At 45.0% G+C, this 18332-nt stretch overlaps 1 protein-coding gene across 1 annotated transcript; it reads right to left on the minus strand.

Annotated features, from left to right (window-relative positions):
* Nucleotides 1-6248: 6248 nt before the first annotated feature.
* LOC307103371 (uncharacterized protein C6orf52) lies at nucleotides 6249-15713 on the minus strand (the record flags this gene model as incomplete). Its single annotated transcript, XM_079777672.1, has 4 exons — nucleotides 6249-6465; nucleotides 11259-11304; nucleotides 15235-15412; nucleotides 15643-15713. The coding sequence occupies 4 exons, from the start codon at nucleotides 15711-15713 to the stop codon at nucleotides 6308-6310; spliced, it is 453 nt and encodes a 150-aa protein (XP_079633798.1). The 3' UTR covers nucleotides 6249-6307.
* Between the last annotated feature and the right edge of the window lie 2619 nt (nucleotides 15714-18332).

Here is an 18332-nt window from a genome sequence, read left to right on the forward strand (position 1 = left end):
AGGGGGGGTGTCAGAACCACCACCAGCAGCATCACCTAGGAATTTTTTAGAATTGAAAATCTTCAGGACCCAAACATCATACTCAATGGGCAAAAACTAAAACCATTTCCCCTAAGAACGAAAATGAGACAGGGATGCCCACTTTTTCCACTCCTATTCGACATAGTACTGGAAGTGTTAGCCATAGCAATCAGACAAGAAGAAATAAAAGGCATCCAAATTGAAAAAGAAGAAGTAAAATTGTCATTATTTTAAGATGACATGATATTGTACATAGAAAAACCCAAAGATTCCATAAAAAAACTACTAGACTTAATAAATAAATTAAGCAAGTAGCAGAATACAAAATAAACACCCAGAAATCTATGGCTTTATTATACATCAATAATGAACTCACAGAAAGAGAAACTAAAAAATAAAAATACCATTTACTACTGCAACAAAAAAAATTAAGATACCTACGTAAAGACCTATACTTAGAAAACTACAGGATGTTGAAAAAAGAGACAGAGAAAGACATAAACAAATGGAAGAATATACTGTGTTCATGGATTGGTCGAATCAACATCATTTAAAATGTCCATACTACCCAAAGCAATCTATAGATTCAATGCAATCCCCATTAAATTACCAATGGCATATTTACAGACCCAGGACAAACTCTCCAAAAATTCATATGGAATAAAAAAAAGACCTCAAATAGCCACAGCAATCCTGAGAAAGAATAACAAAGTTGGAGGGATGACGATACTGGATATCAAACTATATTATAAAGCCACTGTTCCCAAAACTTCCTGGTACTAGCACAAGAACAGACATATAGACCAATGGAACAGAACAGAGAACCCAGAAATCGACCCAAGCCATTATGTCAATTAATATTTGACAAGGGAGGCAAGAGCATACAATGGAGTCAAGACAGTTTCTTCAATAAAAGGTGTTGGGAAAATTGGACAGATACATGTAAAAAAAATGAAACTAGACCACCAACTTACACCATACACAAAAATACACTCAAAATGGATAAAGGACTTAAACATAAGATGAGAAACCATAAAAATCTTAGAAGAATCCATAGGCAGCAAAATATCAGACATATGTTGTAGCAATATCTTTACCGATACAGCTCCGAGGACAATGGAAAATAAGGAGAAAATAAACAAATGGGAATACATCAAAATAAAAAGCTTCTGCACAGCAAAAAAAAACCATCAACAAAACAACAAGAGAGCCCACTGCATGGAAGAACATATTGGCCAAATGTTATAGCCGATAAGGGTTTAATCACCAAAATTTATAGGGAACTCATACAACTTAACAAAAGGAAGATAAACAATTGTTTATCTTCAAAAAAACGGGCAAAGGACCTAAATAGACACTTTTTGAAAGAGGACATATAGAAGGCCAAGAGGGGCCCAGTGCACAAATTTGTGCACCTTGAAAGGAACTGTGGGCCACGAGGCTTTGGTGGGCACAGGGGCAGGTCTCAGCCATCTTCTGTGCCCCTCCCACCACGGCCCCCAGTCCCATCTGCCGGCAGCCCCACTCCTGCCACCGGCGCTCCCACGTGCTGACGGCGCCGGCCCCACTCACACCCACTGACAGTGCGGAGTGATTAGGGCCAATGCCAACAGCAGGTGCAAGCAGGGCCAGCGCTGTCAGCAGGTGTGAGTGGTGGCTGCCCTGATCACCCCTCAGGAGCAGGGGAAGATGGAGAAGCCCTCGGGGGCAATCAGGGCCAGCAGGCACTGCTTGCACCCGCTGATGGCGCCAAGCAATCAGGGCCAGCACTGGGCGCCAACAGCGGATGCGAGTGGCAGCTCCGGCACTGGCCACGGGTGTGAGTGGGGCCAGCGCTGGCAGCATGTGTGAGCTCTTGGTGGGACCGTGATGTGCAGGAGCAAAGAATTTTCAGTAATCACCAGAGGATCGGGCCTAAACCGGCAGTCAGACATCCCTCCCACAATCCAGGACTGCTGGCTCCTAACAATTCGCCTGCCTGCCTGCCTGATTGCCCCTAACAGCTTCTGCCCACCAGTCTGATTACCCCCTAACCCAGTGATGGGCAACCTTTGAGCTTGGTGGGTCAAACTTCGCCAAAAAACTGAGCATAACTCGGGTAGTGTGTCACTTTGAGGAAAAAACATTATTTCGCAAATGTTTCATTCTCAGGAGCAGCAAATGTTTCATCCTCGGCATGCGGCCGCCTCAGCGGCCGCGTGTCATCAGAAATGGCTACACGTGTCAGTGCTGACACGCGTGTCATAGGTTCGCCATCACTGCCCTAACCACTCCCCTGCCAGCCTGACTGACACATAACCGCTCCCCTGCTGGCATGATTGATGCCTAACTGCTCCCCTGCCAGACCAATTGCTCCTAACTGCCCTCCCCTGCAGGCCTGGTCTCCCCCAACTGCCCTCTCCTGCCGGCCATCTTGCGACAATGTGGGGGCGGCCATCTTGTGATGACATGGGGGCGGCCACCTTGTGGCGGCCATCTTGTTACAAATTGGGGGCGGCCATCTTGTGACGACATGGGGGTGGTCCCCAAAACACATGGATCTAGGAGGAGAGTGGATACAGGAAAGTAGGGACTTGCACAACCTGTGTTGGGGTGAGGAACATGAAAGGAGAACCTCACCCTCTTTACTACAGAGAACTAAATGGAACCAGTTGGGAATTTCCCAGAGCCAGTGGTTCTCACAGTGCTGTATGTGCGCCAGCAGCATGAGCATTACCTAGAAACTTTTCAGAATTTAAAGTCTTCAGGTTGCACCCAAACCTATTGAATCAAACTCTAGGGGTAGTACCCAGGAATCTGTTTTAACAAGCCTTCCAGGAATTTCTGATGCACCCTAAAGTTTGAGAACCAATGTCCTACTCAAGTGATCCTCAATTGGGAGCAATTTTTTCCCCATGGGACACTTGACAATGTTAGAGACATTTTGGATGTTACAACTTGAATGTAGAGTGCTACTGGCATGCAGTGTAGAGGTCAGGACAATACACAGAGAGTCCCCACAACAAAGAAGTGTCCGGCCCAAAATGTCAACAGTGCCTGTGTTGAGAAACTCTGTCCTCTGCTATGAGGCACAGCAAGCTCCTTTAGAGCGGCTGCAGCCACCTGGCTCTCCACATTGGACTTAGCTCTTTGAACTTAGTTGGGGCAAGGATTAGCATGTTTTAACCACTCAAAGAGCAGAAGAGAGTCTGACCAACTCTTCTAAGTAACAAGTCTTCAGGCCTTCAAGTCACCCAGATCAGTCCCAGGGGTCTCACTTAGGTATTTATCTCTGACAAAGCAATAAACATGCCAATGTTTATCTTCAGGACAAAAACAAAGAACATCCTATTAATAAAAGCCTAATATGCAAATTGTCCCCTCGGGTGGTCGTTTGACCAGGAGTTCGACCACTCGCTATGACGTGCACTGACCAACAGGGGGCAGCGCGGAACATGGCGGGCATCAGCGACACGGCGCTAGCAGCGGGCGGCAGTGGAAGAGCTGCTGGCCCCAATGAGAGCAGGACTGCTGCGGCATGGTGGAGCAGGTGAGCGGGTGGTGCCAGGTCAAGGCAGGCGCGATCGGGGTACCCAATCGCCCCACCAATTGCCCTGCAGACGGCGACCAGTGGCGGCAGCAGGAGGCGGAGCCACCGCCTGGCTCCCAGGCGCTGATGGAGCCGAGCGGGGGGCCTGACCCCGATCTATCGCCCTGCAGGCGGGATGGTGGAGCAGGTGAAGGGCAGCACCAGGCCACAACAGGGTGCAAGGCTGGGGGCACGAGCTGGGCCTGATCTCTGCAGGCCACCCCGAGAGGCCCCACCAATGCACGAATTTGTGTACAGGGCCTCTAGTATTTTATAAGAGGCACAGTTAATACATACATTGAAGTTCCAGAACTGGCCTTTATGGGGGCCCAATTCCTCCCTTAGAAGACTGATAGGCAAACTTTTTCCATGCTTAGGAATTATTCTGTTCAATTGAAATGAGTGAGTCTCCACTGTCTGAGGGTCAGAAAATGGAGATCAAACATCCAAGTTCTGATCTACATTTCCTTTCTTTTCATTAGCTGGAAAACAGAGATTTAGAACGCTTAGAAACTTGACCCGACTGAAAAGAAATGGTGGACCTTGAAAATGACTTCAGGTTTTCTCACTGCGCAGAATACAGTCAAACACTGCTGCAGTTAAATATTTTACCCTTTGTTCTCCCTGTGTGATCTACAATAATAATCTGCTTCATGTTAATATTGACTGCTGTGTTGCTGACAATTACCTGAAAGAGAAGTTGGGGTGCTTCACTGGGCTGGAAAAAGTTTATAGCTAAATCAGAAAATAGGTATAATTAAGCAAGTTTATTCTATATCTATAAAAGGCTAAGTATACAGGGAGATATTAGAATACATTTAATCAATTTATCAGTCATTGTTTTTATCAATGTTGTTTTTATATAATTTTTTAAAATATATTTTTTATTGATTTTTTTACAGAAAGGAAGGGAGAGGGATAGAGAGTTAGAAACATCGATCAGAGAGAAACATCGATCAGCTGCCTCCTGCACACTCCCTGCTGGGTATGTGCCTGCAACCAAGGTATATGCCCTTGACTGGAATCGAACCTGGGACCCTTGAGTCCACAGGCTGACACTCTATCCACTGAGCCAAACTGGTTAGGGCTTTATATCATGTTTTTGTTGTTTTTATATCATGTTTTTGTTTTCATATCATGTCTTTGTTGTTATATCATGTTATTTATTAATTTACTAGAAGCCCGGTGCACGAAATTCGTGCACAGTGGGGGGTTGTCCCTCAGCCCAGCCTGTACCCTCTCCAATCTGGGACTCCTGGAGGGATGTCCGACTGCCCGTTTAGGCCCGATCCTCACCAGGATCGGGCCTAAACGGGCAGTCGGACATCCCTCTCACAATCCAGGACTGCTGGCTCCCAACTGCTTGCCTGCCTGCCTTCCTGATTGCCCCTAACCGCTTCTGCCTGCCAGCCTGATCACCCCCTAACCACTCCGCTGCCAGCCTGGTTGATGCTTAACTGCTCCCCTGCCAGCCTGTTTGCCCCCAACTTCCCTCCTCTGCCAGCCTGGTCACCCCTAACTGCTCTCTCCTGCAGGGTTGATCACCTCCAACTGCCCTCCCTTGCAAGCCTAGTCCCTCTCAACTGCCCTCCCTTGCAGGCTGGGTGCCTCCCAACTGCCCTCTCCTGCTGGCCATCTTGTAGTGGCCATCTTGTGTCCACATGGGGGCAGGATCTTTGACCACATGGGGGCAGCTATATTGTGTGTTGCAGTGATGATCAATCTGCATATTACTCTTATTAGATAGGATAGAGGCCTGGTGCACGGGTGGGGGCCAGCTGGTTTGCCCTAAAGGGTGTCCCGGATCAGGGTGGGGTTCCCTTGGGGCGTGGGGCGGCCTGAGCGAGGGGCCTGTGGTGGTTTGCAGGCCGGCCACGCCCCCTGGCAACCCAAGCAGAGGCCCTGGTATCTGGAATTTATTTTCCTTCTACAATTGAAACTTTGTAGCCTGGAGCGGAGCCAAGCCTTCTGCTCCCTCCAGAGCGGCAGCCATTTCTGTGGCAGTTAATTCACCTTCTACAATTGAAACTTTGTAGCCTTAAGCGGGTGGGCCCGGCCAGGGTGTGCGGAAAGCTTTGCTTCCCCTGTTGCCGCCGGCAACCCTGGCCTGCTCTCTCTAGCTCCATTCTGCCGCCATTTCTGTTTGAATTTGTTTACCTTCTATAATTGAAACTTTGTAGCTTGAGTGGAGGCTTAGGCCTGCAACGGCTATGGAAAGCTTGGCTTGCTCTGTTACCTGGGAAACCTTGCTCTCTGTGGCTGTAGCCATCTTGGTTTGGGTTAATTTGCATACTCGCCCTGATTGGATGATGGGTGTGGCTTGGCTGTTGGGTGTGGCTTATATAGCGGAGTGATGGTTAATTTGCATATTACCATTTTATTAGAGAGGATTATTTTCAGGTACATTTTACTCATTTTCTTTCATCTTTGACACTTCTATTATAGAGGAAGGGCAAATAGCAGTATTAAAATATTTCTTCTAATTAATTTCCTTTCAATGTGCATGAATCTATGCACCGGGCCACTAGTCTAATATAACACACTTCCAGAAATGGATGTGGTGGTAAAGTTTATTTACATTATATTCTATCATTTCAATCATATTTGAGTCCTGGGAATTTGTATTTACACACAGAACCCAGTATATTCCTGGGAGAATTTTATTTTTTTGAAAAACAAAAACAGAACAGGATATAGTTAATATAATAATTGGGTAGCTTAATGAACATCTGGTTTCTGTGGGGTCTCATCTGGGATTTTAGAGTAAACTGTATCCAGAGGCTGCCAGTGGCAATTCATGAGAGAATCGTAAAGTTCTTCACTTTTCACCATAAATTCTTTGTTTAATTCCTCAATATTCAAAGGAAGATTGGGATCTGCGGAAGCCAATAACGCACATGAAAAAAATAGACAGTTTGACAAGACATATATCAGAAATAGTTTACAGTTTTTAAAAAACATTAGCAGGAAATATTAAAGGCAATTCATGTTAAAAATTTTTAAATGTGTATTCCTTTCAATGAGGTTTAAAAATAGAAATTGAAGCCAAAAAAGGAGTAGTGCAACCAGACTCAGCGAGCATCTGGATGGTGAATGAAAATGAGGAAACGGACAGAATCAAGAGAGGTTTTGGAGATAAGCAGGCAACATTTGGAGGTGGAGTCAATTTGGGGTAAAGGAGAAAGGGAGGGTCGAGGTTGACACCTGAGTTTCTGGCAGGAGCACTTGGGTGGATATGGTGCCAAACAGTGAGCCAGAACCAAGTCCCGGCCGGGACTTTGAAAAAATAACCATGCTGCTTTACCTGCTTAGTTAACAGACTGGTATGTGAATAAACTATATACATGTAACAACTAATTTAGAAAAAGAGAGGAGCCTGACCTTCCTTCTCGGAAACCTGAAACCCTGTGATGAGATGTGGTATTATCATGAAAACATCAGACCTAGATGTTCAGTTCAAGTTGCCAGGTTTCCAAGATCACTGACTTTTTAAATGTAGTCCATTTTTTTCTCCTCGTATTGAATGTAACTGAAGAAGTCTTTTCTGTTTTCCTTTATAACTTTTGCAAAGTTTAGGGCCATAATGTGCTTCCTAATATTCACATGTGTTCATGCTATTCACTCATATTTATTTACTAGAGTCCCGGTGCCGGCGCCCTATCGAAGTCTGGGAGCCCTCAGGTAATGTCCGACTGAAGGCTTTGGCCCACTCCCAGCCTTCAGTCAGACATCTTTAGCGCTGCCATAGAGGCAGGAGAGGCTGCCGCCACTGCTGCTGCGCTCACCAGCTGTGAGCCCAGCTTCTGGCTGAGCGGCACTCACCCTGTAGGAGCCCACTGACCATCAGGAGGCAGCTCCTGCATTGAGTGTCTGCCCCCTGGTGGTCAGTGTGCATCATAGCGACCAGTAGTTCCACCATTTGGTCGATTTGCATATTAGCCTTTTATTATATAGGATACGCCTGTTACAAATTCACATGTTGAAACTCTAACTTCCAATTTGATGCTATTTGGAGATGGGGTCTTTGGGAGATAATTAGGATGAGATGAGATCGTAAGGATAAAACCCTAGAGCCATGGGCTTAGTGCCTTAAAAAAAGGACAGCAGAGCTCTAGAGCTCTCTTCCCTACCACATGAGGATATGAGAAGGTGGCCATCTGCAGCCAGGAAGAGAGTTCTCACCAGAAACTGAATCAGCGGCACCTAATCTTGGACTTTTCACTGTCCAGAACCACAAAAAATAAATTTGCTGTTAAAGCTACCCAGTCTGCAATATTTTGTTATAGCAGCCTGAACGCACTAATGCAATGTCTTTTTGTATTTATCATTTTAGAACCAAGATCACCCAATAGCCCCTGCCAATCATATAAGTTTCATGAGCTACATCTTATTTTTCTGCACTGGAGTCATTTGTTACTGTATTGTCAGATTCTTGTTTGCTGGAGGCTAATTCCAGCATGTCATCTTACCTTATAATAGAGAAACATGCAAATTGACCGCACCTCCACTATGCCCACGATTGGGCCAGCAGGAGGCTGGGGGCGGGACTCCGGGTGGCATATCTGCCGTTGAGAAGATCAAGATGGTGGCACCCCGGGGGGGCGTGGCCGAGCCCATGCCGCCGCTCCCGGGGGTGCCTGGGGCCATCGGCACCCCGGGGGGCGTGGCCGGGCGATCGGCACCCTGGGGGGGCGTGGCCGGGCCCATCGGCACCCCGGGAGGGCGTGGCCGGACCCATGCCGCCGCTCCCCGGGGTGCCTGGGGCCATCGGCACCCCGGGGGGGCGTGGCCGGCCCCTCCCGCCCCTCCTAGGGGTCCCTGGGGGGCGATCGGCCACCTGGGGGGCGTGGCCAGGCCCATCCCGCCCCTCCCAGGGGTCCGGGGGGGGGCGATCGGCCACCTGGGGGGGCGTGGCCAGGCCCATCCCGCCCCTCCCGGGGGTTCCGGGTCGATTGGCCACCTGGGGGGGCTTGGCCGTGCCCATCCCGCCCCTCCCGGGGGTCCCAGGGGCCGAGGCTTTCCGGGCCTTGGGCACCAGCGGGGAGCCTGCACTGATTGCAGGAAACCACTGGGGGTCGGCTCCTGTGATTGGTAGCAGGGACGCTGGGTGCGGCAAGCCCAAGGCCAGGAAAGCCTGGGGCGGAGGCTTTCCCAGCCTTGGGCACCAGTGGGCAGCCTGCAAGGATGGCAGGAAACCACTGGGGGTCGGCTCCTGTGATCCTTAGCAAGGATGTTAGGTGCCGCGGAGCCCAAGGCCACCGCCCGGGGCCAAGCCCCGACCCTGAAAAAGGCAGAAGGCGGTGGCCACAGCCAAGGCCTGGGTCCCTGGTGCCGGCAGAAAACTGGTGCAGGCAGCCAGGTGAATGAAGGTCTATTGCACGAATCTTCGTGCAAACGGGCTACTAGTAAATGCAAGAAGTTTCATCAAAAGGTTGATGGAACCTTGAGGCTTCAGCAGGGCTGAAGATACATATTATTGTCTGCTGGAATAGCCAAAAGCATTTCCCTCAAACCTGAAAATCTACATGTTATTACCTGCTGCTGGCCAAACAGCTGAACAGCTGTAGGCATTTCCCCAAACCTGAAGATACATATGATTCCCTGTTGAGGGCAGTTCCCCGAACCTGACAATGTGTACTGTATACCAAACTTTACCTTTTGATATGTATATCTGCTTTGCTATAGGCCAAAATGTGGGAATAAAAATCCCTGGGTCCGGAGACAGAGAGAACTTGGTTACTATAGCTAAGTCTCCTCTGGCTCCCGCACGTAATCCAAATTTATATTTCTAGTCTCTTTATTAATTTACGCGCAGCCCCTTCTCCAGATTCCTGAACCCTTTTAGATGCTGAGGAACACCCCGGCGCTTGTTCTTTAGAGTTTTATCCCTTGGAACCATCTTTCCTTTGAGAGCTTCTAGTCATAAAATTAGATGTTTCTATTTTCCCCTGAATGTTCTGAAGTTTTGTTTTTCCTAAAGTCATGTCCTAGGTCCTTTACCTCTTTGTCTTGATCAGTTGTTTGCTAAAAGGCTCCTGACTCTGCATGTTCCTGGCCAGGGGAGAGGTGTCAGGAGCGCATGCTTATGAGCACTCTCTCCCTTGGAACTGTGGTCTAGAAAACAAATGTCAGCTAGGAACCTAGATTAATGATGCTGGCCATAGGGGCAATAGAAGCCTATAAAAGTCAAGCTCATTACATCTTTCCTAAACCTGTGGGCCTTCTAGACTTATGTTGTAGCCACTAGCCACATGTGGCTATCAAGCACTTGAAATGTGGCTAATCCTAGGTGAAATGTGATGTAAACATACATTGCATTGTGAAAACTTGGTATTAAAATGTTTTATGTCTCATTAAACGTTTATATTGATTACATGCTGAAATAATATTCTGACTATATTAGATTAAGGTTAAAAAATTTAAATTAATTTTCCCTGTCTCTTTTTGTTTCTTGAATTTGGCTACTAGAAAATGTAGAACTACCTATGTGGGTGGATTTGTGTTTCCCATACATTTCTACTGGACAGAGCGGCTCCGGATCTGTGAATAGCTAACCCTCGGGTGGTTGTTATGTGCCAAAACCTGTTAAAACACTTTAGAGCTACTGCCCTCATTTCATAGGAGGTAGGTTTTAAACCCCATTTTCCAGGTGGGAACACCAATGCACTGGAGATTAATTAATGTGGAATTACAGGGCCAGTAAGAGAGAGCTGAACTCTGGCAGTCTGGCTTCAGAAAGCACAATCTTATTGCATGTCTTTCTCTGTTCTTTTTATAGACTGTTCCCGAAGAACTTATATAAAAGCAGGGAGAATAGACACACTTTAGTCAGAATGAAATCTTGCCCGCCACCCCACCCCCCCGCCGCCGAGATACAATGAGCACCTGTTCTTCATATTCCAATCAAGTACTAAAAACTAGAACTGCCCCTAGTTTTCTTTTAAACATCAATTTCATTCCATTTACTAGTAAACACTGAACACCAACTAACATGCAGACTTTGTGTTGGTTCCTGGGACTACACAGATGGATGCTCCCAGATTTGAGAAGAGACCAGATGGACATGTGATAAGACAGACATTTGATAAGGAAACAGGCAAAAGTGTTCTCTGCATTTTGTTTCTATTCCTCTTTCCCATAGCTTAAAATAAATAAAAGAAGCCAAATGTTTTCTTTTTTTCCTCGAATAAGACACATTCAGAAACAGGGTTCTTCTCTGGGCAGATACACTTTGCTCTTTTCAAAACAGATCAAGAACTACATGAAAAAACACCTGACTCTACAGAGGGAGCCTGCTGGGTCCTCCAGGAACCAATAACCCTAAGGGGAGCCAGGAAGCCAAGGTCACAGCAAGTGCCTCATGCTTTTCTCCTTAAAAATCCAAATTAAAGCATAATTAATCCCAAAGTCTAAACATATGGAGGAAACAAGATCTTAAAATCAACTTATCATCTTATTTTTTGGAAATGCCCCCATTTTCCCAGTCCTTCAGAAAGACCCAGAGAGGAGAACACTAAAGCTGTTCCCACAGAGGCAATTGCCAAAAAGTAGATGAGTTGTTAAAGAAAATGGCTTAGACAACCTACGCTGGTATTTTCCAGTAGGACCTTTCCGTTTCTAGCCATTGTTAGTTTTGTTTTTAAGAACTGCAACACAAGGTTTATGTTACCTTCTAGTAGGTTTTCATCTTGGTTTCCCGCCAGAGCTGTGGTTTCCTACAATGAAAATCAGTATTTTAAGAAAAAAATAATTTCATTTAAAGGTTTACTATCACACAGGCTTTCTTAGAAAAATCTAGCTCTCACAAATAATATCTAAAACACTAAACTCTCTTTAGGTTAAATTTATTTTTGAACTTTGATTAGAAGAATCTTTAAATGATATATTACAATTATGAAGTGAGTGAACTATATCAACAGAAGAAAACCCACAAAAAAGGAGCAAGCCCAACTAAGGCCTCTGGCCTCTCTGAAGCTTCTGAGAACTGGCATCCTAGGGCCTGCGATAAGCGTCCGACACCAGGAATGTTGGTGCCCAGACGCCATAGTCCCTGTACTAGAAGCCCAACTCTCTACCTGGAGCTCAGCCCTTCTTTCCAGATGACAATCTGCAAAGTCTCCACATCCCCCACCACGGCCTTCTAATCACACCACCAACTCCATGGCTCAGCCGAGGACAGGGAAGTAGGTGCTTAAGGAAATGCAGAGGGTACAGGAAAACAAACCAATCAACCATCCCCTTACATACTGAGAGAAGTAAATTCCAGAAGTATTCCCCAAATAAGTCTTGGCTGGTTAACCTAGACAGTTTGCTCTACTGGGGCATAAGTTCCTATGACTCCTCTTTTAAGCACCTGTTGGAAACCTGTTTTTGTTAAAGATGTACAGCTGTTCCAAGCAATCAGCCCCATCCAGGAAGGCGGAGTTAGTTGGAGGCACTAATGACTTTAATTAAGCCTCCCCTGCTAATAAGGACATATTGCATTGAAAGCCAAAGATCCACTACCTCTTCTCTCCAATCTGCAAGTATGCCTCCCTTTTGCTCTGAAATAGGTCCTGATTTGCAAAATAAATTATATGGTTACCATAAAATTTAATCACACCACTAATGTATTTTTTTTCCATTTAGAAATGACTAAGAAGCCAGAATCTGTGCTTAAATGAGGCTTTCTTTCTTTCTTTCTTTCTTTTTTTTGTGTGTGTTTTTATAATCCTTACCTGAAGATATTTTTTTACATTGATTTCTAGAGAGAGTGGAAGGTGGGGAGGAGGGGAGAGAAACATTGACATGAGAGAGACACATTGATTGGTTGCCTCTTGCACAATCCCCTACTAGGGCTGGGGAACATGCCACCAAGGTATGTGCCCTTGACCCTTCGGCCTGCGGGCTGACATTCTAACCATTGAGCCAAACTGGCCCGAACGATGAGACCCTTTCATACAATGTCCAAGTAACCTCACATTTCCTCCTTTTCAATGTGTCCTCTGGTAAATGTGGATCCTAAATTAGGAGGGTGTGGGCAGCAGGAGCTGTCTGGAGACAGAGCATTACCGAATGAGGTTCACCTGGAGAGTGTATGCTGCTGGCTGTCCTTAAAGAAGGGCACATCTATAAATGGTTTTCCTCTGTTAGAGGTAGTTTGGGCAAGTTGTGCTGATGGACACCCCAAGACCTGAGAATCGTTTTGAAGACATCCAGTTCCTGTAATCTTAAGCAGGACACAATGCCAAAATGGAGAGGCTAAACCCTTAATTTGGGGAGACAAGGGCTAGGGCTTCGGGTGTGCTACAGTGGGGGAAGTGGGCAATAAACCTATGACATCTCATAGAGGGCTCACCTTATTAGGGAAGACTCAAGTGAAGATGTGTGAGTGAAAGACTCACTGGAGAGCCTTACAGTCTTGAGTTTTGCTGACCAAAACTCCCACCAAGTTTCCTAACCAGGAACTCCCACCAAGAGAGCAGGCCGGTGGCACAAGTATGGTAACCACAGCCATTAAAGAGAATGTATATATAATTCTTGAAGGAAAAACTGCATGTTATGATAAAAATTTGACTAGAGAATGAAACATTGAAAAATGAAAATGTGTCAACACAAATGGGGAGAAGAAAGAAGGTAAGGAGTGGCAAGGAGAGGAAAAAAGTGTTAATTTCTTATTTATTCATGAGTGGAGAGATAAAGAAATAGTTTCATTTCTGGAGTTGGTAATATACTCAAACTGATACTTCTCTATTTAAAGATCTAAAGGTAGCCACTAGAAGTCAGATAGACCATCTATCTCTCAAAAAAAGAAAAGAAAAGAAAAAGGAGGGTAAAAGAAAAAAAAATGTGCTAAAACCTCAGGCAATGTAGCAAGATTTTTTAAAAATATATAATACTAGAGGCCCGTTACATGATGTTCGGTACTGGGGGGAGAGGGGGGAGGGGGTGGCCCTCAGCCTGGCCTGCGCCTTCTTGCAGTCCGGGACCTCTTGGGGGATGTCCGCCTGCCGGCAGTCAGACATCCCCCAGGGGTCCTTAGTGCTGCCACCACCTCTGCTGAGCTCGCCAGCCATGAGCCCGGCTCAGGGCTTCTGGCTGAGCAGCACCCGCCCTGTGGGAGCGCACTGACCACCAGGGGCAGCTCCTACATTGAGCGTCTGCCCCCTGGTGGTCAGTGTGCATCACAGCGACCGGTAGAACAGCCTTTGGGTTGATTTGCATATTACCCTTTTATTATATAGGAGGAGGATGAAGCATCTGCTAAAAGGGTACAACCCAGGTTGGGTTTAAAAGAAAAAAATAGTGAGAAGTCTAACAAGATATTTTCTCTAAGAGGCACACCTAAAACAGACTTGCAAAACTGAAAATGAAAATTTGGGCAAAAAAATTGCCAAGAGAATACAAGTTTTAAAAACAGGACTTAGCTGTTCAGTTCAACTCTGCTGTTAAGGCCAAGGCCATCACACAAAGTGACACTGTGCACATCAGGAAATAAACTGGGGAGAAAAACCTGTGACACTTTGACTGCAAAGGGCTAATTTCCCTAATATGTAAATACCTTACACAGTCAAGAAAAAGGGGCACAACGCAACAGAAGAAAGGTCGGCAAAAAACGTCAACTAAGTCAGAAACAGATACCAATAAACACCTGAAAAAATATTTGCCCTCAATAATAGACAAATGTCTTCCTCACTTGTCCAACTGGCTAATCACACAGAAAAACAAACAACAACAACAACAACAAAAAAAAAACAGAAGCAAGCACACCTACAAACTATAGTGGAAAGCGCAAACTCGGGCTGGATTTTGGTAAGTTGCTGTTTAAAATGTTAAGTGATACATCCTTTAATCCAGATCTTCCACTTCCAGAATTTGTTCTTAGCCAAAAAAATAACAACACTCAAATGCCTGAAGATAAATAAGTAAAAGAAGTTTGTTAAGGCACTGAGAACATTTAAAATGTTAGTCAATAGGGGTGAGCTAAACTCATAGCACATTCAAATGGGCAGCTTTAAAGAAAGCTCTCCAGATGCAATCTATAAGCAGAAGCAAGCAAGAAGCAAACAAGTATATACCACACAGTCCATTCCTGCCAAGGCGCTCCCAACTCCCCAAACAGAAACAAAGCCCTATCACACTGAGTTAACAAGAGGACAGGGGAAAAGTCTAGAGGACAAGATCAACTTCAACAGCGTTTTCTTGGAAGTGGGGAGGGGAAGGGGAAGTGAGAGTGGGGGGAGGCTTTCAGAAATAGGTTACTTTGAGTTACTTGATTAATCAAAATATTAAAGTATCTTTTTAAAAGTGTGTTAATGTTTACTGCTGTATCAAAACAATACAAAAAAACAAACCTACCTCCTGTCCTATGTTAAGTGTTTAAGAGTAAAATCTATTGAAAGATAATAATCTAAAATTTAGTAACAAGAAATTAGGCACAAGACTCCATCAGCCTATTATTTTGTTTTGGGAAGAGAGTGAGGACTTACATCGTTTGCAAGTCAAAATTTCTGGGGTCATCAGTTGTTGCTCTCAGGTATTAAAATAGGGAGCAAAAGCCACCGCTGTGGGAAGCTGAATGGCAGGATGTGGAGGTGTGAAGACAGGAAAAAGATGTTTCACGTTGGGCACACCAACCGACACAGGATTCATTTAGAGAGTGATACCTCGGGTGTAATGGGAGTTCCAGCCGGGTGTCCAGAGGTCCCACGCGCAGAAAGAGGGTGCTCATTTCCATCCACTGCAGGACCACAGCTGTAGCCAGAAAGAAAACAACAGCTGTGCTGCTGCTCCTGCCCATTGCCAAAGGGGTCCCTCTGGTGGAACTGGAACTTAGGGTTCACCCTAATAGTAAGTAGAGGGGAGACAACCAGAATGGCATCACCAACCAAGGCAGAGTCGTCCAAAACCACAGAGCTTTCTCCTTTCCCAAAAGTTACAAGTATGACGTCTGCTTTAAGTGTTTAAGAACACCAATTTTCAAAGCAATCGTTTGTAAATTGCCCCCAAAATATGTACGAAATAGAACCCTAAACAACCTTCATTTTCACTCAGAGTAGGAAAAAACACCTCACCTTGGCCAGTACCAGTAATAATTATTTTGTTGAGCTCTGTCAAAACCTGCAAAACTCTTCTGTCCAGCCATTTATCCAGAAACTTGATCATAAGAGACAAAGAATCCAGAGTTTTTACTTCTGAGTCAAAAATTCCAGCTCCTGAGCTAAAACCTCTCAACGGGACAAACAACCCTCACAACTGCCTTAATACCTGCTAGGCAATTAACTGCTTGATTTTCCAGACACCGGGGTTAAAGTCACCTGAAGGCACTGCAGCAACCATTCAGCTGGCTTTGAGCCTCCAGCCCCTCTCCCAACTGTCAGGCCTGGGGAAGTTGCCCCGGGCGACAGAGAGGGAGTGTGTGTTGGGCAACTGTGCCAGACACTCTGGTCTCCACCCCACCTGCTATGTAAGAGTCGCTTTTAGTAATCAAAACGTTTAAGACAAGTACAATTTGATGTTCTCTTCTGAGTTATCTGCAAATAGAACCAGCACCTAGTGGACATTTTTCCTGTAGGTTGAAATCATCCCAACCAGCTGGTGGGAAGCACTGGTACATCTCACACACACACACACACACACACACACACACACATACACACACACACACACACATACACACACACACACACACACACACACTACCTTAATTCGAGTGCAGAAAAAAAATTCAAGTGCAGGGAAATCTGTGGTTCAGTGTATTTTTTTAAAGCATAATAAAGCTCCCCAAATTTTAATGCACATTCGCACTACCTGGGCATGTTGTTTAAAATGTAGGTTCTGATTCAATAGATTTGGAGTGGAGCCTCAGATTCTGCCCCTTCTAGCCAGCTCCGTGTACTTTAAGTAGCAAGGCTACACAAAGTGTCAAAATTTAAGAAGATAACTTGTGAGTCTAAGAAGGAACAGTTAGGGCCTAGTGGGAGTGGCTCCCTTGGTTAAGCATGGTCCTGTGCACGGAAAGGTTGCTGGTTTGATTCCAGGTCAGGGCACATACATGGGTTGCAGGTTTGATCCCCAGGTCGGGGCAACTGATATGTTTTTCTCTCTTTCTTTCTTCCTTTCTCTCTTCTCTCCTCCCCCCTCCCCTGCTCCTCTCTCTCCCTCCCTCTTTCCCTTCCTCTCTCTAAGCATGGTCTCTGATGCCCTCGGGTGAGGATTAAAAACAAAACAAAACACATACTATGCTCTCAATAAACATTAACTATAATTACTATTTTAAAAAGAAACAGGGTTTGGCAATTTCCCTGAAGCTTTTTAATAACTAACAAGCTCATTAATTAATATTCTACTATTAATGAACTATTCCACTATTCAAGTGCTTGATGTATTCTATATGTATCTGTCTATATGTACCTGTAATGAGAAAAATAATAATATGATTAAATTAAATCTTTCACCCATTATTTACTGAGCCCCTACAAGGCAGGTAGGTGATTGGCACTGGTGATATAGTGGAACTTATACTCTAGTGGATTTCCCATGTCTTCAAGGGAGAGGTCACTGATTAGCTGCTGTGGCACACATTGCTAAGTGCCACTCAATATTGATTCCTTTCATTTTCTTCCTTAATAACAGAACCCTGACTTAATCTGGGGGCAGCAACAGGCCTCCCTAAAAGACTACATTTCCTGGCTTTCCCCTTGCAGGGAGATGTGGCCAGGTGGCCAGAGGCTGGCTAATAAGATGTAAATAAGAACTATTATTAGGGGATTGAGGAAAGCTGTGTAGACAAAGGGAGCTTGTTTAGCTGGAAGGCCTCCTGTTCCTCCACCCTTTCCCCAAACCTAGTGCTGAGATTACAGATATGATGGCTGGAGCCACAATAACTGTGCACCTATCTTGGCCAAGGGGATGATATCAAGGAATAAGTCACACAAATACAGGATTGGAAATAAAGAACAGGTTTGGGTCCCAATGACTATGGACTGACCCGCTATACCAGCACTAGATTGGCTTACCTCCAGATTTCTTTTAAGAAATAAATGTCTTGTTTAAGCCACTATTGTTTTAAGTTATATGAAGTTAAACACAATTCTTAATAACTACAACAGCTTAGACATCAAATAAAACATCAGTTAGGGATTTTCTTTTTGTAAAAACTTTAATACCGGGTTTTTTTCCCTCTATTTTGGGACTTTTTTTTTTTGGTAAAAAGAAAATCAGAATTTTGGCTATGAGGGTAAGAAAGACCACTGTAGCTGTGAAGGACTTTGGGAGTTGAACATTGATAATAATGTAGTAAGGAAGCTAAACATGGGAGAAGCCAATGTAGCATGTTAAAACCACCTGGGAAGATGGCAGGAGTGATGCACAGAGCACCTGGAGCAAGGCTGCAGAGATGAAGATAGACATTCCAGGGTTTTGTTGATGACAGTGACAAGGACGAGTTCCTTTTCTGGACCTATTTCAGCATTTATGACCTTAGACTCCATTAATGTATTATAACCTCAATTAGGCCCTAATCTTTTCTTTAAAAAAAAAAAAAATATATATATATATATATATATATATATATATATATATATATATATATATATTTGATTTCAGAGAAAGGGAGAGGGAGAGAGAGATAGAAACATCAAGCCCACAACCGGGGCATGTGCCCTGACCAGGAATCAAATAGTGATCTCCTGGTTCATAGGTCGACACTTAACCACTGAACCACACTGGCTAGGCCACAAATATTGTTTTACTTTTTAGGCAT

Source organism: Cnephaeus nilssonii (assembly GCF_951640355.1).
Source record: "Cnephaeus nilssonii genome assembly, chromosome: 7".
In the NCBI taxonomy this organism is placed as follows: Eukaryota; Metazoa; Chordata; class Mammalia; order Chiroptera; family Vespertilionidae; genus Cnephaeus; species Cnephaeus nilssonii.